This window comes from Leptidea sinapis, chromosome Z (genome assembly GCF_905404315.1).
Source record: "Leptidea sinapis chromosome Z, ilLepSina1.1, whole genome shotgun sequence".
NCBI lineage: Eukaryota > Metazoa > Arthropoda > Insecta > Lepidoptera > Pieridae > Leptidea > Leptidea sinapis.
Window position 1 is genome coordinate 23,410,136 of NC_066312.1, and position 24,219 is coordinate 23,434,354.

Consider the following 24,219-nt stretch of genomic DNA (forward strand, 5'->3'; position numbering starts at 1 on the left):
ACAATTTTGTTATAATATTATGTAGGTAGGTGGATATCTCTATATATTTAGAAATCAAATACAAAGGTACGTCGTTGCAGTACAGCAGCTAGTAAGTTTTATCTGAATCAAGAGTTAGATACGGTATATATATTGTATATAGGTATAATATCCTACACAGGTGTAAATGTATCAAAATATGTTTACAGGAAAATTGCGCTGATAACATTCTGAGATACGTGCGTAAAACATAGTCATTATTAGTGCGTAAAAATATTAAATCATTCACTTTAATTAGTACCTATGGTGCTACTGAGACACAGTACTGACCTAAGCGAAACGTACCGGCACTTAGCCGCTATTTCACAACGGTTTTCTGTGTCTTACCTACTATTTAACTATTTAGTAGGGCAGTACCAGTGTCCAGTGGTACAAAATGTTAGTTCGTGCTGACAGCCTGACAGAGTGACTCTTCTATATTGAATTTTGAAACTTAAAGCGACCTCTAACCTACCTAGTACTACCTGGTTCGAAAACAAGTTATAGTACCTAGTTAAATTCAAACTGAAATAAATCCCTTTTGGGTTCCCAAGAACAAAAGGGATATAAGAGGAGTAAGATATTTCTACCTGTGCATTCTTGTGTTCTCAGCGACAACAAAATATATTCTACTAAAACTGTTTGTAAAAAGTAGGTATCTGTGTTTATTTAATGAACTTAACTTTAAGACAGGTTGGGTATAAAGTTAGATCATCTAGTAAGTTTGTAATAAATAACTGATAATGCAACCTTAATATTGATTCCCTAAACGCTCTTACCAGTTAACTCAGAATCAGATCTACCAACAACTTGAAAAACAAAACTTGTTTGATAAGGAAAAGTCCAAGAAATAAACCAACGTATGTGGCACATGGCACAAAGTCCTTACAAATAGCTATTTACCGGCTTGCAGACATTCTTAAAATATGAGTCATCAGAAATATCGCAATATATTATGTAGGTACCTATACATCAACTTCTAATCTAGACGGCCGCGGCAGTGCATTCACCGTTAATCGACATTGTAAAAGGCACTAAACTACTCGCTAGCCTATTTTTAAACAAACTAGTGAACGTACTATTAAACAGAATTCTCGATAACGCCTAGACTTGCATAAAGTAATAATAATACGTTTGTGGTAATATTTTATGTGTAACGATTACGGAATCTATCATCATCTCTCAGAAACACGTAGTATTTTATGAGTTATGATTGAAAGTGCTCACCTGTCGTCGTAGGGAGGAGAGGAATCTCCGGAAGCCCCCTGGGACCCCTCACCGTCCATGATTGGCTGGGGTTCAGTACAAAACTAGTGGACTGTCGACACCCGAGAGTTTGTAGTAGAAATCGGCGGCGATTGGCGCTAATGGAACGTGGAAAGCGCAAAAATCAGGCAGCTCGCTACGATTACTCGACGTGACTACTCGACTCCGGTCTCGTACTCACTAGTCACAACGTTCAATTTCAACGGGCCACAAACAGCATCGAGTGGCGTAATGCGTTGGGGGACGCGGGAGTGTTGCCAAACTCAAGCCAACGGTCTGCACTTGGAACTTGGAAGTGTACTAAACAATTTTAAACGCATACTACTTATATTTGTTTTAAATACATGCTACAATATAATACAATAATATGCATTTTAAATTGCAATGAATACTAAGACCTCTAAAGGAAGTAATTTAAAATATTAATTCCTTCGCATATTTAGCTGTAATCTACAGCAAACAAAAGGTAATGTAAAATATGACATGTGTGTCTATTGTCTATATCTAGCGGTGCCCCATCGCTGGGGAAACATGAAGGCGATGAATAATTAGCTCAAGATTTGTTCCGTCGATATAATACACAAACGATAATTATTTGTTCCGTTGTTTTTTTCGAGAATCAGGTTTTTAAGTCAACCTTCACGTAGCGGAGTACTTTTTAATTACTTAGAACAGGAAACTCTCTTATTAGCCTAGATAATTTAGGCTAGATTAGATCTATCTAAATGTGTTGTACTTTTGATTTATATAATATGTTATTGAACTGTATTTCCTTAAGGGAACTTTCGTCCAGCGGGATAATATCAAACTACCCTAAAATAATTATGCTTTTTTTAAATTTATTTAGTGGCACGGGATGCAAGTCCATAGGACAAATAATTATACTTTTCGGGTCAAGTATTGCCGGTAGTTAAACAATATATTACCCGAACCGGTATGGAAAATTACCCGATTTGTCTTAAAATTGTTTCGTATTTTTTACGTAAAAACGATAGTTTATAGAATGATTGTTATGGATAGATTTATTTTGTGAATATAAATGTATGTAAAAAATTTGCCTGCATTTTATATAATGTAGATCTAATTAACTAGACTAGATTAGAAGTTCCTGTTTTAAGTAATTAAAAAGCACTCCCCTTGTCTAACTGTATTATTATATATATTCTCGAAACAAGTGACAAAACAACAAGGTTTATGTGTAATAGCGATAGAAAGAAATCTACAGCTAATTATTCATTGCATTCATTTTTGCACAGCGACTGGAGCACGGCTAGGTATAGACACGTTAGTAAACGTTGATACCTATGAAACTTAAGACGTATCTGTTCGGGAATACAGCAGACGATAGATAATTCGACAAAGTAACTGGGTAAGGCTAACATTTTCTCGTGAAACATGGGGGTGTATGGATTGAAACAATTTTATATGCCGACGAAATGACCAGTAGTATCAGCTACTGGTACTCATCTGAACATCTCTGAGCACTTCTCGTACGATATATGTAGAACATACAAATAATATATAGACCACGTTTCTACGCAACGCCAACGAATCCAGACAATCAGAGATGACTTGAATGATGAAGATGATGAATGTCAAATGCGCTAAGCCTGAAGAAGAGGCTGGTAATTTCTTATATCATCATTTATTTATAAATGCATATCTAGTTTATATAAATTCCTAAATTAGTTTAAATTATTTAAAAAATATTAAAATGCCTTTTTATTTTCTCTTATAATATTGCATTTACTAAAGCTAGTTTTAAGAATCGCCATCATCACATCACATCGCCTATCTTGTATTTAGGTGAAAGTTTTCTTGTATGATAAGTACTTATTTGTTGCTATTTCGTTGATTGTCCCTGTTAAAATAAATAAAATAGGAAAACCCCCCGCACCGAAGCGTGAACCGTCTTAAAGTGAAGTACTGTCTACATTACTAAGCACTCCAAAGCCTTTTAGTGGTTATTCTGGGCTCCTTTTAATAGTGACAACGGAACTGAACCTCGATAATATCAATATATTGCGACCTCAAGCATGCCAATAGGTTCACGGTGTGGAAAAAATAGCGGGAGTTCTCATATCGAGAAGATGCGACGAAAGGAGACAGACGTGTATCTTACTAAGATTGAGCTGGTTTAGGTTAGGTCGGCCCCATATTGAGACTTTGTATAGTCATGATTTCAGTCACAAATTGTTGGATCGAATGCATCCTTGCGGAAGACCAGACTTTATTGGTTTTAAGTACAAGGCATGCCCTATTAATAACAAACTTGATGCTCACCTTAGCCAAAAAGGCAGGAAGGCAGCTCGGGCAGGCGCGTGATAGACACAGGGCAATGGATTAGTCTGACGATCCGAAAGGAGGGTCCACGGAAACCAGGACTTGACTGCTATTCAAGATGTGAGATTAACAGAAATCCCAATTAAATCCCAACAGAAGTGTGTAAACATTCACATGAATTAGAGCTGGCACAATAATTAGTTGTGTCAGACTTTACGCTAAAGCGTCTCACCGCATGATTGGATCATAATATTCGTGAACTGAGCCATTCATCGTGGTGGGCGTTAAAATCGCCAGGAATCATGATCTCTGCCGTAGGGATCTGCTCTGACACAGTATCAGTACCCAATTGGACATGCTCAAGGAGCCAGTGAGCCTCCGTCAGTAGCATATCGAGTCGGGTAACACATACAGCAAAGAGATCTACACAAGGACGCGTAGATTCACGGATGGACCTCGCAGTCTTCGCGCAGCCAGAGATCGCATAATTCAAATTCAAATCCACCATGACTTGATTGTTTGAGCCTCTTGATCTGTGAGTCTTGAGCTAGCACGGTTTTACCACTTCCAGAGGCTTCTTAGGACAGCAGACAGACCAAACGACACAAACGAACAAACCACAGCGACTGAGCCGCTATTTCACTTCGATTTTAAAGGGAAGACTGGTTATGCCGACTCAATTCAGTAATGCCCCAAAGTTCATAAGGTGACACTATCACTCAAAAAACCTCATATAAAATGAGGGTAAAAATTGGGGAGATTTTGAGACGTGGCTACTTGCAAGCACAGTAGTGCGCGGGGCGCCCCCTCTTCGTCCCGCCACCTCGGGCCAACCCGACCCGGCCGGCGCGCCGCGTCGCCAGGCAACGCTGACAACTGCACGTGGCCCGTGACCACGCCGCGAACGGCCCCGCCCCGACCCGCACCGCGCCGCCCCCAACCCGCTCTCGTCTGCCTTACATCAATTAAAAATTAGCTAACTATTATTGACAATAAATATTTTTTTATAAAAATACTTAATATAATACATTATTGATTTTCTAGAGCTAAAATAAATATTTTTAAATCGGGTCTTTGTAAGTATTGCAATACAACCCTTTATTCGTGTTGAGGTAAGTGGTAAGGTCATTGAGCCGGTTACCGAACAGTTAGCTGGATTGACCACATCAGTGAGGTCTAAAAAATGTTGTCTACATGCAATATTATGTAAGTTCGTCTGAAATATGGTTTGTAGAAAAACATAATATAGTACTTACTTGTACCCATAAATAAATACAAAATACAACGGCCAGTGGTGGACATTGGACGATTGGCATTGAAAGTGAACAGAACGATAATCTTATCCTATTCATTTCCCGCTTGACCTTGTACAAATTTCGGTATCCCTTCATGCTCGGCGCTAAGATCTTTCCGGTTTTAGGACACAGAGAAGCCACTTTGATCACTATTAAATATGCGCTCTGAGCATTCTTATATGTATAACTTGTTTTATATAAGTAGTTTAGTTTAAGAGGTCTTCCAGATCACTTCAATCAAGTCTCAAGCTTGTGTGGCTTCATCAGTTACTCTCGCTCTAGCTTTATTAATTCCTTCGAAGGCATGGCCACAGAATATAAAGTACTATCTAGTGCAGAAGGGTCACTAACTCAGACCTTTTAAGGAAATATGTACTTTATCTGCCCGCTTATAAGGTGCTGTTTTAATAATCACTTCAAAAATGTTTGCCGAGACCTGCACAAATTTATTCATATTCTCTTTGAAGTTATATGTCTTTTAGGCAGTTAGATATTATAAATAATTAGAGACTAAACACCTAGAAACTTCTTGTAGCTATTCCTACTTCCTAGTCCCTTTGTCTCTTGCCTCTTCTTCACTTATTGATTAATATTAAGATTATTATGGACTATTCGGTAACCAATAAAGAATAAATAATACTAAAATGATGTGGTGTCGTGGGACACCAGGTAGGAACGAAGTTCCTTCGGCTAATGTAGAATCGACACAAATTCTACTCGCTTGTGTATGCGACTGTCACGCCTGCGTACGTCTCATTTAACGGTTTTATTCCACGCACTTTTTTCCACGGATTTTTTCTTACGGTTTTACTATCACATTTTTTTCAGTTCGGTCGCGCAGCAAAATCCCTATCTTCTCCAAGCCTGCCGTAAGGAACTTCGTTCCAAAAATCAATGAAATGAATAATTAAGTAAATGATAATATGCGTATACGTTTCAATATTTGAAATGATTCCCGAACTGCTCTTAATTATTTTGCTACTCATTTCGACACACATGTACTAGGCTATTTCCACGACCTTCTCAAGGGAGAATTTGATTAGAAGACAAGTTTCATCCGGCACTGGTCGACGATTTCCCGAGAGGGATCTGGAGGTCTACTCGCAAAATCGACAACGATCCATTCGGAACGATACGATAATACTCCGAACATATCACAACTACCCTACTCTAACAAATTGTTGTTGCATTGTCGTTTATCGTAACCATAGACTAATATTTTGATTTTTTTACGATATCAGAGTGAATGAATTATGTGCAAACGTTGAAAAACTAAATATGATCTGTGCTATGTCACTGTTAAGTGTCAAAAGTCAAAACAATAATTAACAAAGATTAGGCGTAAAGGACCATGACAGACTTTGCCCCACCAATTTACATTATTTACACAAAATGTAAATATTCAAAAATTATGTAATGAATATAATATGACCATTTAAAATAACTTTCTACGCATTAACGATCAATAAAATTACTTTAATTACTTTGCTTTAAAAATATCCTGTTGAATATGTAATTAAAATAATGCTTATTTGTTGAAATTAATAATTATATGTTGTTAATTATAGTAAATAATAAATATTATTGAAATAATTGTGTGATGTATAAGAATAAGTATGTATATTGTATGGCAAATATAACTTCGTTTCGCGATGTCATCATTTACCATTTTTGTTAGGTACACTTTGATTTTTTGTGTCCGGACTTTTGTTTTGATCTCGTGTAGATTTTATTTCTCGTAAAGAATGAAAATTTATTTGACATATGTTGTTTTATTATTATATTCCATCTAATTAATAATAAAATCAGGACTAGTTAGTGATCCAGACTAGAGTCCGGATTAATACAGACGGGTGGTAACCATCTTAGTCCTAACAATGCTTATAACTTCAACTTAGATTTAAAACAAGTTTTAAAGGCGTATGTTTATTTATTTAATATACACCAAAAGACTCAATAATTTGTCTTCACAATCACAATTTTCATGTGTGTTTTTGCACAGCTACAACTTACAGATACTACAGATAATAGCAACAGCCTAGAAGGTGTCGTTGAGATTATCGTATAAGTGATTATCGTTTGCTTATTTGTGAAATTCGAATATTCATCTCTGATTTTTCAAGTAAGAGTAGGGGTTAGGACCAATAATATCGAATAATGTTTCGTTCGTTCAATCATCGTTTCGACATCGAATACGATTTAACTAAGAGTAGGATTCGACACGATTAATGCCACAATATATGAATATCACCAGTACTGTCATCTGTCGTCGTATCGCCACTTTTCGATAACACATCCCATAAATCCTCGCCTCCTATCGGACTACTGGTTCTAGAAGCCTCGAGTGAATACCAATTTCACGGTCATCTGGAGGGCAAAGCCAAAGAGCACGGTAATACTCCATGCTTGCCCACTTTCTAGCGCTTACAAAGCGCAGGTCCGGCCGCATATGGAGTGCCATCTCTGGTCTGGCGCACCCCAGCATCAGATCGAATCATTTGACCGCGTGCAACGCAGAACTGCTTGAATTATTAGGGACCCAGAGCTCTGTGAACACCTCGATCACCTGGCGTTGCATAGTGATGTCGCTTTATTGCATGTGTCTTCTACCGCATTTATTCACCTCAGTCCTGTAGCTGAAATCCACATTCGCACGACGTGCCACAAATTAGGATATCATCACCACCATCTGAATGTGTGGCGTTCCTCCACATACGGTTTTCAAGGAACATAAATATATTTTTGAGTTCTTCGAGCTTCGACTGTCTATTTTGAGCTCTTGAAACTCAAGTCTGGTTAAAGTTAAATAAAACCCTATTTTATAATTTTTTTGAACCGCAATTACTTTTGAATGAATAAACCGATTTTCGCGCAGTTATCAGTAAATCGGTAATGCCGTTTTAAAACTATTCCAAAACTACATTAAGAAGTTTTTTTTGTTTTGAGATTTCTCAAAATCTACCGGTCCAAATTGTATTAAAAAAATCAGATTTGTCAAGCTCTTTTTTAATGGCAACACACACACACACACATAATCTAGGACCTTAAAACGTCGATATCTGATGAAAACTAGATTTTTGAAAAACGGGGTCAAACCAATAATTTTCTAGCTTTTGAAAATTTTCTATTATTTCAAAAGGAAGTTAAGTTATTTTATTAAAGTTAAAAAGTTATATTTTACTAAATAGCATATTTTGCGAACAAATTTGCAGATTTGACTTCATTTAGTAATTATTAACAAAGGGTTATGTGATATGATTTAATAAAACACTATTTTTTGAATTTACAAGTGGCAATAGCTTTTGAAAGAACCGATTTTCACGCGTTTTGCATTCGACGCAGTTTTATGAGCCTTATAAAGAATCTTTGAGTTTCAATTGACCGAACTCTGAATTTCGAAGTATTACGAAAAAACACTTTTTTCGGTTTTCTTTCGTCAACGATAACAACATATGAACAAATCAATCGATTTTGACCGGCTTAGTTGCGATCGACGTGCGTTTCTTGGAATTAACCGGTAAAGTATATATCTTTTTATAAATATTGAAAATCATTATTAGATGTAAGTCCTACAAAATAGTATTATTATAACCTATTTTAAGTTCTGTGGATTTTGTGATGTTTTAAATAAATAAATAAAGTCGTTTAAAAGTAATTCCAAAAATACCACATTAAAAAAAAAATGGTAGTTTTTTTTTGAGATTTCTTACGGGTCTGATTTTCGAATCCGGGGTAAAACCAATAACTTCCTGAACTTTTGAAGAGTTTCAATTTTCTCAGCGGGGAGTTATAAAAGCGCGTACAACATACTTCCATAAAGGCCGGCAAGTCTCCTATAATTCCTCTGGTGAAGCAAGAGAATGTTGGCAGCGGTGATCATTTAACTACAAGTTACCCCATACGATTGTTTGTCCTAATTTTCCGTAAAAAAATTAAGTGTTGCAGCTTAAGAAATCAAACTCGAGTTGTCTACTGTCCAACTTATCGGTGACAACAAATAATATCCTCTGATTAGATAATATGAAATATTAGCTGACCCGACAGACGTTGTGAACAAAATATGGCGGTGTGCAATCTGTCTATTACTTGGCAGTAACAACAGACAGTTATTTCAAATAACGCTGGGGTAAATGTAGTCGTAAAGTGTTCCAATTTTTTAATTGCCCAATTTTCCTATTTTTTTTAAAAAAAGGTGAATGAAGTCGGTAAAGTCGTTCTCAAGTAATAGCGTGACCAGGAGAAATAGGGGTTCATTACTATAGATGCGGCACTTTAAAGTCGCTTGTCAAATTACTTGCAACAACACTGTAATACGCGAAGCTTCTAGAAGCTTAGAAGCTAAGTGGATCGATTATTCACGACCTTTACCGCCATATTCTAATCAAAACTTAATATTGTGAAAAATTACCTTAAATTTTCCTGCGAATGTTGAGTATAATCACAATAATACTAAAACTTCTGCGAAGCTAGGGGGAGGAAGGCAAGGGTGGTAAATGCCTACCCTAGATACTTCTATACCCCACCCCCAGGATCCTTGAAAAATCAATAGCATTGAGAGTTATTTACTGTATAATAAGGTTTTATACAAGATTCAAAACATTGATTGCTATTAAAATTAGTTTATTCAAAATCTCTATAGTTAAAATCGTTGCACCTAGACATAATGGCTCGCTTCTCTGCTGAAACTTACATTAATTGGCGCTGGTTGACAAAAATTACGACTACTAATTTAACAAGTTAATTTGTAATACTCCTACCTTGATAATAATCCTACGAATTGAAGCTTCAAACTAAAGAACTTTGCTTGGTAATATCAACAGGTTGCTTGCGCTGCCAAACACTTGGCAAACGGCCCAGTTCTACTATCCTAGCAAATTGCTTCAGTGGCGGGCTTTGTGCCAGTAAGTGAAAGTTGACCTGCATGTGATCAACACCGACTATCAAGGTGCACTCGCTTTTTTCAAGATCCATTGTCATATATTTCGAATGTAAGCGAAACACCAACAAAAGTTGTTCGTAAAACGTAAACAATTTTTATTGATCACTTAACATGTATGATATCTCTAATATAAAATTCAAGTGTCATGGTGTTAAACATTGAACTCCTCCGAAACGGCTTGACCGATACTCATGAAATTTTGAGTGCATATTGGGTAGGTCTGAGAATCGGACAACATCTATTTTTCATCCCCCTAAATGTTAAGGGTGGTCCACACGAATTTTTATTTTTATTTTTTTTGACATTTAAAAAAAAATATACAACTTTTTACCCATCTACGATCAACTTACTTTTGTATCGCGATTTTAATATCGGCAATACAACGTTTGCTGGGTTAGCTAGTAAATGTATAAATTAGTAATATTCTTAATGTCTATTTTATTAATGACTGAATGTTTCTACTCGACAACAATTGATTCAATTTAGTACGGACCGTGTTAGAAAACAGGGGACGAATAGAGGCTACACTCGTGCCCTAAGCTTATTTCATGGTTAGGTACTTAATGACGCTATAAAATTCCTTGATTCCGTTTATGTCTATTAGGATTATGAAATATATCTATTCAACTGAATGTTTTCCTTTTTATTTCCATTTACTAAGTGAACATATAACACGGTTCGTCTAGCTCACTCACACACACAGTCATATGCCGGGTTGTCTCCTTCCCTCAAATATGGGCGGGGGGAATGATGGCTGGTCCATGCGTCAATGTGTGAAGCTTGTGGTGCCAGATCGACCTATTACAGTTAGTAAACCATTGTATTTGTTGGATGCAATTACTAATTATGACGACCACGACTAATACGACCATCTAATCAATTCAATCACGACCATGTTCACGAAGCATCCCTACACATATTATACGTATTATATATATTAATATAAGTTTAAGCTCTAAACTTAGACCATTTGTTTCATACTTAACTTAAGTCCAAGCCTCTTAACTCATATATGCTTACACAGCCAGTGGACGAGAAATAAATAAATCTCAATATATAATTTCCAAACCAGTTTAAAAATAAAAAATATTTCCCTCTAATTGAATAAACATCTAATGACATTTAATTACACGTTATTTTCAATATGTTATATTGTTAATCTGATCTGAATAAAAAGTTATTAGTATTACTATGCGCTTTATTACAACTGAATCTTATTTCCTATATTTATACCATACTTATAAAAAAACAACATTATATATTATATATTTAAAAAAATAGAGTCCGACCGGTGCGGCGTAGGTCACTAGTTGTTAGGGCGACGACGGACTGGGGAACTTCCGCACGATGAGAGCCGTTCCCAAAATAGCTACGTTTTGACCTTTAATCAAGTTACTTAGCGAGACCCTCTTGAGATAATGTTCGAGGCTCTTTGCTATGAGACCGGTTACCGAAGAGACTATCGGGACAAGAATTATTGTTGAATCAACATCCCACATGTCAGTAACCTCGTATGCTAGGTCTAGATACTTCGATAATTTGTCAATCTCAGCTCATACGAGGTTATCATCACACCTAACGGTGATATCAACAATAAATGCCCGACGCTCTAACCGATCTACCAACACAATATCAGGCATTGATAGTTCTATCCGTTATGATAGATTATTGGGTTCCAGTAGAGCTTGGCGCGCCTGTTTTCCAGAACTGGCTCCGGAATAGGTATACTTGTCAAAAGGGACTTAAAATGCACAAGATTGAATCGAAGAGCAAGTTGCTGATTATCTGATAATCCTGGCTACTTGGTTGTGTTGAGAACAACCGGAAATAAAATGTCTGATGGACATGGGCACGCCCAATATATGTCTACTGTGCCATCCTTCATGATGTATTTTCGGTAGTTATTTGTCTTGATAACTTCAACAGCAATTGCACAGGCAAATCCATCAGTTTTCCCAAAGAAGTCACCAAATCGAAGCCAGGACATAGACGAAATTATGTCTACATTAGGCCCGTAGAGAGCCTGGTAAAACCGTCCATGAAGCATTTTTCCCCTCCATATATTCTTGAGTACTTATCACCGGCTTTCACCAGTTCTCATTGGATAAAGAGAGTGGAGTAAGTCCATTGTCAACCGCCACAGTTTCTCTATACATTAATATTATTATACTATTGATAGCAGAGACAATTTTATTTATTAGTTTAGATTCTGAGATCATAGGTAACACATATCTAACAGCCCTTCGATGTAGAGCACGTCACCGATTTATGCTTTTGTTAATCAACAGCGGATACACGTTTCAATAAAAAAGCGGTTGGGCCCCAGACGGCTTAGCTGCAGCGGCCGTTAGATAAACGCTAACACAATGGTGAATCACATTCGACATCCAAACCAGCCGGCTACCACTACCCACCTAGCTACCGAGTGCCAATGTCGGATTCAATTCAAGGATGACAAAAGATCCCTCGGCCTCGACCTCGTCTCAACGCTGTTAAGTAACGCGGAGGGGCGACACCAGAGAACGGGGAGGTGATTCGGTAAGGGGAGAGGGGGGGGGGGGGGGGGGGTGCAATGGCACATGAGTATATAAAATGGCACACAGACTAATCTTCATACTACCACGCAAAATGGTTGCACTACTACAATGATCAGGGGCATGTGCTAGAGTCCACTGTCCGCTTGTTGCGTACACGGCGAAACTGGTTATCACCGGTTGACAGCCAGTTGACAATCTCAAGATAGGCGCGACATACGCATTGTTTTATTAATTACAAGCTTGAATATTTTAACATAAAAGCTGTTAATATTAATATGCTTGTTTACTGTACTGAATGAATAATATGAGAAATACCTACAATAGTTAAGTAAATATTTGATATTTATATTTGTATGATCCTTTTGTTTATGAGAAGAGTACATCACGGTATGTTTACACCATTTTATTTAATGCAAGATTTTATTTATCACTTACTTTTGGGACGGTTGATATAGTTACTTATTATAAAACTATGTGTTGGTATTTGTTTCAGTTCAAATATTGCAATAGGTAATGCTTATAACAGTTGACGATATCAGATTGAGCTAAAATTTTATACACCTGCATAACTTTGGTGGCAAAACAATAATATGTTAAATAAACTGACGCTGCAGCCAGGACTATCTCTTCATTAGGGAACTCTTCAACGGTTTGTAGCATGGTCACAAAATTTTGTATGGTAGTCAAGTGATGATTGTCAACTTACGAAGAAACTCCTTATTAATTAGTAGCACGAAACATTGTAAATTTAATTTCGTTTTAAAAAAAAAAATATTTAGTGTTAATTCCGCCAATCTTCTCAATAAATCACTACGGCACGTGTTCGCCTCTACACTATCTATCTTCAGGAACTGTTAACTCATCAAAAGCTAGAACGTGACTATTCAATCTGATCTCCACTATGAACTGCAGCTGCAGATAGGATTGTGTACTCACGAGGGAACTCCTTATTGGCTAGTAACATGAAAATGAAACTTAAATTATTTGTCTAAGCTTAGGTTAAAAAAGCATTTTAAATGAAAAGTTATCAATACATGGTCCTTATTTCTTGCTTTCTAGTCGGCCTGTCTTTAAATGAAATAAGTATTTAAAAATATACATCTTTCAAATACCTAAACTAGATGGTAAGATTTAATTTATATTAACATAGTATGTTTATAATATCAATGCGAACACCTTTAACTGTAACTTTTGCATGAAATCTTGTCTCTTAAGATGGATGATCAAACCCAATAAAAAGCATATTGAAAAGATGTTTTGTTTATTGTTTCTTAACTTTTTGGGACAAAGTTGGTAGGGTTCAAAGCGAACAACAATTATGCCCGTTCTATGAAACTTAGTCTCTGTACCGTTATATTTATTCATGTGGCAAGGGGCACGCAATAAGATTTAAAAGAGTATTGCATAATGGCTTAACAGACGGGCATGTTCATGATCCGGAATAAGTGGCGCATTTGTGATTTACTTCGAAAACGAAAAAATGCAAAATAGTTACCTGTTAGAAATCACATGTTCCAACCCCCTTATTGTCTACACTCTTATAGGTACTTACAACCACCATAGTGCACGATGGGAGCCTTGTACCTATTGCGACATACAAACACTTTCGGCCTTACAAATAAAAATGGCATAGAGTTATAACTAAGCATAAACCAAGAATATGTAAAATGTTTACAAATAGACATTTTGCTTACGAATGGTTTGTTCGTATAACGTTTATTTGCAAGGCAGCTTGTCAATTTCAGAATTATCATTGTATTGACAGTATTGTCAACGATATTGTAAACATTTTGCAATTTCTTTGTATAACGTCAGTTATTACTTTATACCAAGTTTTTTTTTAAGGCCGTATGCGTCTGCGACGTACAGTTTAGCTAAAACACACCTCTATTTTTATACTCGTATATATTAGATATATAACTTCATACGTAATTTTTCTATAATTGTATAGTAGGTACCTACTGTTTGTTATACGCGATAATTTTACAAGAAATAAACAGATTACAAGACCTATAGATGCTATGAACAGTACCTCAGTTAGACGCTGTCTTGGGTAAATTGTCTTGATACGATAATTTATGATAAAATATATGCATTTTATCATTAAAATGATAATTTTTAAATTGGCTGTATGGCTATATTAACCTTGTATTTTATTTGTACCATACATGTTTATTTTTTCCTCGTAAGTGTGTTGAAAAAGTGCGTATAAAGCTCGTAAGCAAAATGCCACTCGGCTGATTTGCCTCGTGTATTAAGAGCAACTTAGCTCACTTGTATAATATACCATACGTGTTTCTGGTGTATCTGTCAGCATTAATATGTATGTGTATGTATTTCTTGTGTACAGCCCAACTAACACTAAGTACCAAAAGTTATGGTATGGTCAGTTAAGAGGGACACAACTTATAACAAAAACATCTAACTATCGATATCGTAACGAGCGATTAAATTCTAAATATAAGTGTTACAAAGACCTACTGGCAGTTATCATTCGATAACCCCTGAATGCACGTGTATGTATCTGCGAGTGTATCTGTATACATATAACAACTCATCCAAATTATAATAGGCATAAATTATGTATTCTATCTCACAAAGCTTATCCCTCGGCTTTTTTTATACAGGCAAACGGCTCACCTGGCTGGAACTTGGGAAGTGATTTCAAATCCAATTCTGCTGCGTCCCCGGACTGCTATCGTCCACTCTTTAACGATACAGTATCAATAATCTATAGCAAAGTCAAATATATTATTAATATGTGGCACAGACCTACCTGGACAGCGGCTAAAATCCTTGCTCCTAAAGGAACGGGCTGGAAGGACTATATTTAATTGCATGATTATTGCACATATGCGTAGGTAAGTATTCTTGTTGTGTGTGATATTAATATCGTGCAGTTTATTTCATACACATTTGTTGCATAGTCAATTGATATAATAATTTTAAACAACGGCTGTAGTTAGCAAAAAATGGGAGTACTAGTGATTCCGCTCTTCATTTAACATTTTGTATTTTTTTGTTAATTTTTTTTACTTACATACTGTTGCACGCGTTCCTGATGCGTGTGTGTGAAGATAGATATAGTGTGTGATTGAGAAGGAATGATGAGTAACGATATTTAGATTATTTTCTCCATTGGTACGGGTTGTAGTTGATAAGAAGTTCTTAGTGATAGGTACTTACCGCCAACCGCCTCCACCGCCCGCGGTCGAAGAGTCTGTGCTGGTCTCCTTCAGCAGTTGAGTCGCACTGGCGCTCTGCAGATTCGGGCTGTTGGCTCTGAAACAGATGCCAAATAACTCAAACTTAGTTTCAGCGTTTCTTTTATTCCAGTCGGTTCAGAAAAAAGTAGGGATAGTAATAATTGAAATAACATTCGGACAGTTATCGTCGGAAATACAATTTTTTTTGTCAAAATTTGTGAAAATAGCAAAACGCAGCAAAGTTTTGTATAATTGCAGCTCAAATTCATTAGACTTTATATAGGTAGCATCAAACTCAACTTTAATATATTTTATTATGGAATAATATTTTTTTAAGGACCACGTCACCCTTTTGTCAGTAGGTAGTGTAGCAACCTCCTGTCTGAATATCCTAAAATTATAATAAATTGTAATACTTTTGATACAATATAAAAAACTGTTTCAAAAGTTATCTCAGTAATCAACCAGTTTCGACAGTTCTTGTAAGACTTACTGAAAGTCTACCGCCGTAGGTGTACGCGCGATGTATATTATGTTACCTATATAATATAAACTAGAGCGACAGAAGAAAAGATTTTATTAATAATTATCATTTATATAATATAACGGCTATATTAATATTTTTTTTAATATTTATTTTATTTTTTATTTCCACAGCTGCACCAATTTGAATTAGGATGCGGTCAGAAATGTCCTACCTACGTAGTAAATATGCCATTTGCGCTAGTTACTCGAACTAGCGCAAAAGATTTCACGGCTTGTAATATTTTTTCACCACAAAGATAACGTTTTAGTTACTTACACCTTCTGTCAAAGCGAAGGTTTTGTCTAAAGGGAGCAGACATCCTATTATAGATCAGTTTGACCGTAATTATGATAGATAAGAGAGATGAATTTGACATAGCGATTAAACGGTAAAATATTTCCAACACTATCGATTTATGAAGGATCCTGGGTGGGGCAAGTTAGTTTCTATGGCAATGAACACCCCTACCCCCCTAGCTCTACCTACGACTATGGCTGAGAGAGACTTCAGAGTTCAGGTACTTTTGTTATAATATAAGTACCTACATAAAATTCATATAATTATACTGTACACATTTTCTATTGTACCGGAGCGGTTATAATGCAGTGGAGAGCGTGGTCGGACCGCCTGCTATTAATAGTTTCATAAACATGCTTTGAATTTCATCTCAATGCTAAAGTGATTTTAATTTGCAATTGCGAATAATACAACGTTTCGAATAATCGCATTTCAATCATATAAATTGAATTTGAACATGGTTAACATTTTTCTTGCCGGAGTATCTTAGATCTTACCAGGGCGACCTCTTGTAACAAGTTCGAATCTTTAGAAGTTTAGATAAACAAAAGATTCAAAGTGTAGGTTTAGCACTTCCTAGATACTTCGAGAACAAACTGTGGGGGCGTGAGTTATCGAATCAATACACAATAGGCGGTAACCTCTGCGTAAACATAAACACTTTTTAGTTCTGTGGCAGGAAGGTTCGAGACTCGTCCGGTTATTGCAACACTTGGCCATAGCACGCAGAACGTGATCAAAGCGTGATTAAGTACTTCATACCTAATAAATATGAAATATATGATGCTTCACGCATGTGCAATAGGTATTTCCAATATATATCACCATGACACCGAACCGCTATGCCGTATGCGATAACTTTTGGGTACAAACAAAGAAAAATCGGGTATTACTTGTGCTTGATTATACATAATATATCATATATCTTTAGGTATAAAATGAACCATGGACGTGTCAAGGACTCTGGGCTGAGTATTTACAAAGCGGCGCTTGAAAGGAGAAATTGACAAAGCGCCATTTTTCAGCATATTGAGTTATATTCACATAGTACGTGCCGTGTGATTTTTCTGCGTCGTTTGGTCGTATTCTTGCCCTCTACAATGCCTTTTCATGTCGCTTCAGCATTATGGATATTACAAATACTCATGTTTTCTATTTTATTTTAAGATGATGATTATCATAACAGCCTCATGCAAGTTTTGTCCTTGGTACCTAATTTTTAACTGAAGATGGTGATGGCAACAGTCTTGCTCACTTAGTTTATTTCACCTGTATTTTACCTGTAAGTGACAATTTTTTTTTGCGTATGGTATATTTTTTCAAGACAAAATTACGTTTTGTCATCATTTAAGTCAACATAACTGTATAAAATTATTTTCTTAATGGCGCTTAGATAAATGTGCTGCATGATGACATCAGGACTACTCCACTTTTCAAAAATTAAAAATTGTTTACCCGAATCAGGAATAGAAGATTACGAGTCTAAGAAGGTCTAGCCCATAGTTTCTCAACCTTATTTTGCTCACCGCCCACATCGAGAATATGTTTTTTTCTAGAGCCCCCCCATCTTAACTTTACTTACCATCTGTCGCGAATTTAAAACAGCTATTGCCACGATTATAATATTTAAACGTAAGATATTATATTATAGTCGTAAGATATGACCCCTATCCTATTTCTGAGTCACTCTAGCCAGATGTTAAACAATGATTAGGTAGTAGTTACTTTCAGAATTATTTTAAGTTTGTTGTTTCTCAGACTTGATCCTTAATTTGTTTAAACATTTATTTTTGGTACCTTATACTATTTCCATATTATTTGTAGCTATTACGATTATCTGCTGTGCTAATGTTTGTGTGATTAATTAATGTTGTAAGTCGTTACAATTAATAGATGTGATGCTGTTAGCTCACATATGAATGAGATAAATAAACAATTTTTATCATCAACTTACTACCTATATCTTTGTAACTTCTTTTATTATTAGCAAATAAGTGTTACTAATATTGAATAACCAAGCACACCAAAACTGAAAATACATATTGTAGTCCTTGTTACTTCAAATACCCATTTTTTTTAGATTATTCGAGATGCCTACTTAGTTAAATGTGTTAAGAAAAATAATATATAAATAAAGATTCAGCATGTTTCTCTCAATTTACTAACAGTTATGATATTTTGATTAGATAATTTTGTTTAAATTTATATTAGAAATGTATTTGTTTAATACACTTAGACTGTTTAGGATTAAGCCTAGACGGTAATCAGAATTAGCCTGTTTTTATTTTTAGCTAAAAATTTGCTAAGCGACACTTAATTTCAGAATTAACAATATTTATATAAATAAGTTACATGTCACAATGTGGACCGTTAAAAATGGTTTTCCAGATCAGATCATATGATTACAACATTGATTATGATTTTATTTTCTGAAAATCCGAACTTAACTGTTCTGGTGTTAAATTAGCTCCGTGCCGCTAGTCAATTCCTACTTTCAAGCGTCGAAATATATATTTAAGTATATATATATATATATACTTAGCTTAGTGTTATGTTACAAATTGATTGGAATAATTATTATTTTTCAAGTGATAACATTACTCAGTTTTTTTTAGTTAATCATATGGCAGGGTAATTAGTGTTCCTAAAATCTAATATCTTTAAATGAGCAATTCTTGTATATATATATATATATATTCTGAATCTCGGAAACGGCTCCAACAATTTTAATAAAATTTAGTATAGAGGTAGTTTCGGGGGCGAGAAATCGATCTAGCTAGGTTTCAATTTAAAAAAAATGTAGTTTTATCCGTGTTTTAATGAGAAACAGCTACAATAACATTACAATACAAAGGTAAATTTCGATACTAGATACAAGACTATAATAGCTCATTGGGTGATCCGGAAAGCAGAAGACCCCGGTTCGAATCCAGATATCCAATTAGTTTTTTTTTGACAGTGTCAGGTTATCAAGAAATGACAGCTAAAACTTCTCGTCGCGTTTTTAGATCTGAGGTCCCAAATATTCTACAGCAGCGGGATCATGTCACTACATACAAGATAAGCCCAATAGGTAGGATCGTTGACTCTCAACACGGAGCCCCAGGTTCGAACCTAGCCCGCCGAGTACCAATGCGTGTTACAAGAGCTGCGGTTGCTCATCCATAAAAATAAATAAAAAAGTAAATATACTCTGAGACTATTATATTTAGTGTGCAAATAAAATAAAAGGCGTAAAAAAGTATTTTTAAATTGACAAGTTCAAAGTGATATGAATGCCAGCTGAAATTCAAATGAGTAAAAGCTGTGAGAGGTGTAAAAGGCATGAAAGGCATTTATTTTCTGAAAAATTCATTTCTTAATAATCCTTTTTGATGTCACTAAAAACACTACCACCGCTTCGGAAACAAATGGCGCTCTGAGAGAGAAGAAGCGGCGCATGAAACTCTTCCAGCATTCATTATTCCGCTCCTTTTAATAAAATATACAAAACATAGTTAGGTTTCAACCTTAATCGAACCGATATTCGTCGCTTTGATTTTGTTGAAAGTCTTCAGAAGACCTGCTATTTTTATTACCTTCCTTCAGTCAGGTACTTACATTTTTTTGTTAGCGACCGACGGCTCGACGATCAAGGGCAATCCGCAGTAGGAGTAACCTAAAAAAATATCAAACTATAATAAACATAAGGTCATTTTATATTCATAAACCTATACCGATTTATACGTATATCTATATATACAGAGAGGTAAAAAAACTTATATTTTTCATGAAAATTCCTACAATTTTTGAGTGTGCGTTTAAGATTTTTTGAAAACCGTACTGTGGATTTGTTCCTAGGTAGGAATGCGTGGGGTGGTATATTACTATATAAAAACGAAATTGCTAACGTGAAGCAGTAATGTGTAAACATTATTGTGTTTCGCTCTGAAGGGCGCCGTAGCTAGTGAAACTTAACATCTTATGTCTCGAGAATTTTTGAATTTTTGGGTTGTTCATTAATCCTGAACGCCACTGCATTGTAATGGGCAGGGCGTATCAATCACTATCTGCTGAACGTCCTGCTCGTCTCGTCCCTAATTTTCGTAAAAAAAAATTAAAACTTAGGACCAAGAAAATCAGCGGCATGTATATATATTTATCATTTTTCTAAATAATCACAAAAGCTGGAACAATCATTATAGCTAGACATATTGTAACCCCTACTCGGATTCAAAAGATTTATAAGAAAACGTGTGGGTCGTTAAGATTACTATAATATATCTACATTTCTTTTGAAACTCACATCGTCTTTTCCATCAAACAGCAAACTAGTACACCCGAGTAAAGGATTACCATAATACGTAATAGAAATACACTATCAAGAGATTTAGACATGAAAAGAATCTTTATTCATTTTATTTTATTTGAACCCTTTCATGTTTAAATCTGTATCTTTTATGTAATATAATAATAATGTAATATGTTCAATGCCTTTGTGCTATTTCCATAATGAATATATTATAAGAATAGCAACAAAAGCGTTTTCATCGAAGAATAACATGAACATACTTACGGCCGTTTTCAATAAGCTATCTATCCTCAGTTTAAGTTACTAGAGGTAGACAAATCTTTTTTTTTATGCAATAGGAGGACAAACGAGCGTACAGGTCACCTGGTGTTAAGTGATCACCGCCGCCCACATTCTCTTGCAACACCAGAGGAATCACAAGAGCGTTGCCGGCCTTTAAGGGAGTGTACGCGCTTTTTTTTAAAGGTACCCATGTCTTATCGTCCCGGAAACACCGCACAATCTATCCTTTTATGCTTACTTACATTTCACAAAGCATTGGACTACCTATATTGGACATAACTATGGATAGATAAGATCTTGTCATTAAACAGTGACAGCAATGTATCAGTAATATGCGTGCAACGCAGAGCAGCGTGAATTGTCGGGGACCCAGTGCTCAGCGAACGGCTGGATCACTTGGCGTTGCGTAGAGACGTCGCTTCATTGTGTGTCTTCTACCGCATTTATCACGGGGAGTGTACCTAAGAGCTGTTTAACCTGATTCCTGCCGCCGAATTCTACTTACGCACGACTCGCCACAAGTTAAGATATCATCCCCACCATCTGGATGTGTGGCGGTCCTTCACAGTGCGGTTTTCAAGGAGCTATCTTCCGCGTACTACATCGCTGTGGAATGAGCTTCCTTGTGCGGTGTTTCCGGGACGATGCGACATGGGTACTTTCAAAAAAAGCGCGTACACCTTCCTTAAAGGCCGGCAACGCTCTTGTGATTCCTCTGGTGTTGCAAGAGAATGTGGGCGGCGGTGATCACTTAACACCAGAAAACCCGTATGCTCGTTTGTCCTCCTATTCCATAAAAAAAAAAATAACTAGAGATACGTTATTGAAAACGGCCGTTAGCTGTTAGTGTTGGTACTGCATTAATACTCAGTAGGTGTAGCACCTACTGAGTATTATTTATTTTGTGATGATGCATCTTAATTTTCCATAATTAATGACAGTTACAATTTAATGTTCAAGTTAAGGTTAAGTCATTATAAAATAAAAATAATATATAATACTTAGTTCAAAAAAATCTAAAAAAACACATTATAAAACAAAATTCCGTTTGGTACCTACCTATTCAAAACTTTCATAATATTAGATAAGTCGTTTAAAGATAAAGGTTGAAATTTAAAAATTAACATCATTTCCTACCTTAACGACGATAGATGAAAATTATATAAATTAATAAAAATCTTATTTTGTGAACTGAAAAATGGAATAATCAAATGAATGTATTGTCATCGATCCTCGATAACTCTACGAAGTTTGAACAAAATGTGGACGTTTAAAGTAGGTCAAAGTCGGTTACAAACAAATATACATACAACTACCTAGACCTCTTTATATGTATTATGTATATTTTATTCAATACTAAAGCTAGACCCCTCCAGGTCCAGTATACCTACAAAAACAGCCTAGCGAAACTCTCTAAGAAAAAAGCGATTCACACGAATGTATGAAACGTGCAGTCACTGTTAGATTGACATATGACGGCTAAAATCCTACAAAAAACGGAGATAGCCGAAATCCGGATAATTGTAATGGGCAGGGCGTATCAATTACCATCAGCTGAACGTCCTGCTCGTCTCGTCCCGTATTCTCATAAAATAAATAAATAAATCCACTACGTTTTATGCAACTGTTCGATTTCAAACTTATCCGGAGCCCTTTAATATCGCCATACTGTAATTACTACTAATTCACACTTATGTAAATCACTGCACGTTTCATACTAAACTAAATTTCAATTTTTACTTAGGCAGTACCGCGTTTTGTAGTATTTACATCCTCTCGGTTCAAAAATGGCCAATGTGTTAGAGGAATATAACATTTGTATTGAATGTATTTATAGTTCCATTCCGCTACGTTCAGTTCAGTTCAGTCTGAAACAAAAGTACTAAGTATCTATTTTTTAAATGTCTTAGCTCTTATTAAACCACCCTGTCCAAAACGGGTAAGAAAATCGTCGTACTGGTAAAAGTATAATTATAAATCCCAAAGACCGCAATAATATGTTGTGACGATTGTTGCATGTGAGAGTTGCCTACCACATGAGGCTATGTCCAAAGATTATTGCTATACATGATTCTACTATTGAGTGGGCTGGCTTACCGTGCAGTTTATCAATAGCTCTATCGGCCGCGGACTGGTCTGGAAAGTCCACGAAGGCGTATCCTCCACGCTTTACAGAGATGTCTGCCACAGTTAGGTTGTGTTCGGCGAACAGCTGTCTAACTGCCGACTCGTCAGCCTCGATCGGCAAATTTCCGATGTACAGCTTGTTCATGGCCGACACGTTCTTCAGTTGGTCGCTCATTATCACGGTATCCGCCAGGGTTGCAGATTTACACGGGAAACTATTGACTATTGCTTGCTAGAAAGTCTACCAATTGTGCGCTAGTCTTTTGTCTGACTGAGCGCTTTTCAAATGTGTGACAACGTTTCAAAATTCGAACGCGTGCTTTCACGACGCCTAGTGTTGTCAAAGAGGTTAAGTTTGTATACCTATTTTGTAAAAGAGGTTTAATATACTGATCGTTGGATATTGACAATTACTTAGGTACTTAGTTTGAGTTCTGTGATTACTATCCTAAATACCTACTCACTTATAGCTAGATAATATTGAGTCATATTTTTTTAAAGTTTCAGCAACGAAGGGTTGCCAACAGGAACCTCATTAAAAGTAACTACTACCTATAGGTACTGCCACATTATCTCTGGACGGTCCAGACTGGACCTAGTTGGAACGTGAACGCGCTAGTCCTGTTTGTCAGTACGGTGTGCAATTTCATAACCGTTAGGTACATTTCGTGCTGTTTTCTTTTTAAAGTTTTCCCAGATTCTTTCAATGATTTTTCATCATTATAATAATAATACTCAGCATTACAACACAACACCTTTACATCAATCTATAATACTGAAAAAATAAAACTGTTTACTTACTAATAATAATATTATCTACTGATGCTTGTTTTGCACACCGTAACAAAGCGATGATTTGACGTCAGCTCCAGAGATAATGTAATGTAACCGGATAATAACTAGTAAGAGTCAGTTCGCCTGTCTAATTTGCTCTTAATAAATAATGTAATACTTACCAAAGAGTATATAATAATTAACAGTACAAGCGATACATAAAAAATGTCTGATAGCGTCTATTATAGTGGACGCATAATGATTACAACAAGTACATATTAAATTCTTAATATTGTGACAACAATTAATTTAAATTATAACACAATTTTTAACCGACTTCAAAAATCGGTACCTATTTATTTTTATGTACGTACACCG

At 35.9% G+C, this 24,219-nt stretch overlaps 1 protein-coding gene across 4 annotated transcripts in view; it reads right to left on the bottom strand.

Moving 5' to 3' along the window:
* Positions 1–23,301, bottom strand: part of LOC126978704 (insulin-like growth factor 2 mRNA-binding protein 1) — an 89,888-nt gene extending 66,587 nt beyond the window's left edge. For 2 of the 4 annotated variants that reach the window (XR_007732673.1, XM_050827722.1), the window contains exons 1-3: positions 23,038–23,301; positions 19,968–20,025; positions 15,525–15,620 (exon numbers count right to left, since the gene is read on the bottom strand). Coding sequence is in view for 3 of the 4 variants with exons in the window: in XM_050827722.1 (XP_050683679.1) it covers positions 15,525–15,620; positions 19,968–20,025; positions 23,038–23,242 (359 nt within the window). In the remaining variant the exon portion in view is untranslated. Of the gene's footprint in view, positions 1–1,245; positions 1,496–15,524; positions 15,621–19,967; positions 20,026–23,037 lie in introns of those variants that run through there. The other 2 variants (XM_050827723.1, XM_050827726.1) reach the window with 2 other exon arrangements.
* Positions 23,302–24,219: the final 918 nt, after the last annotated feature.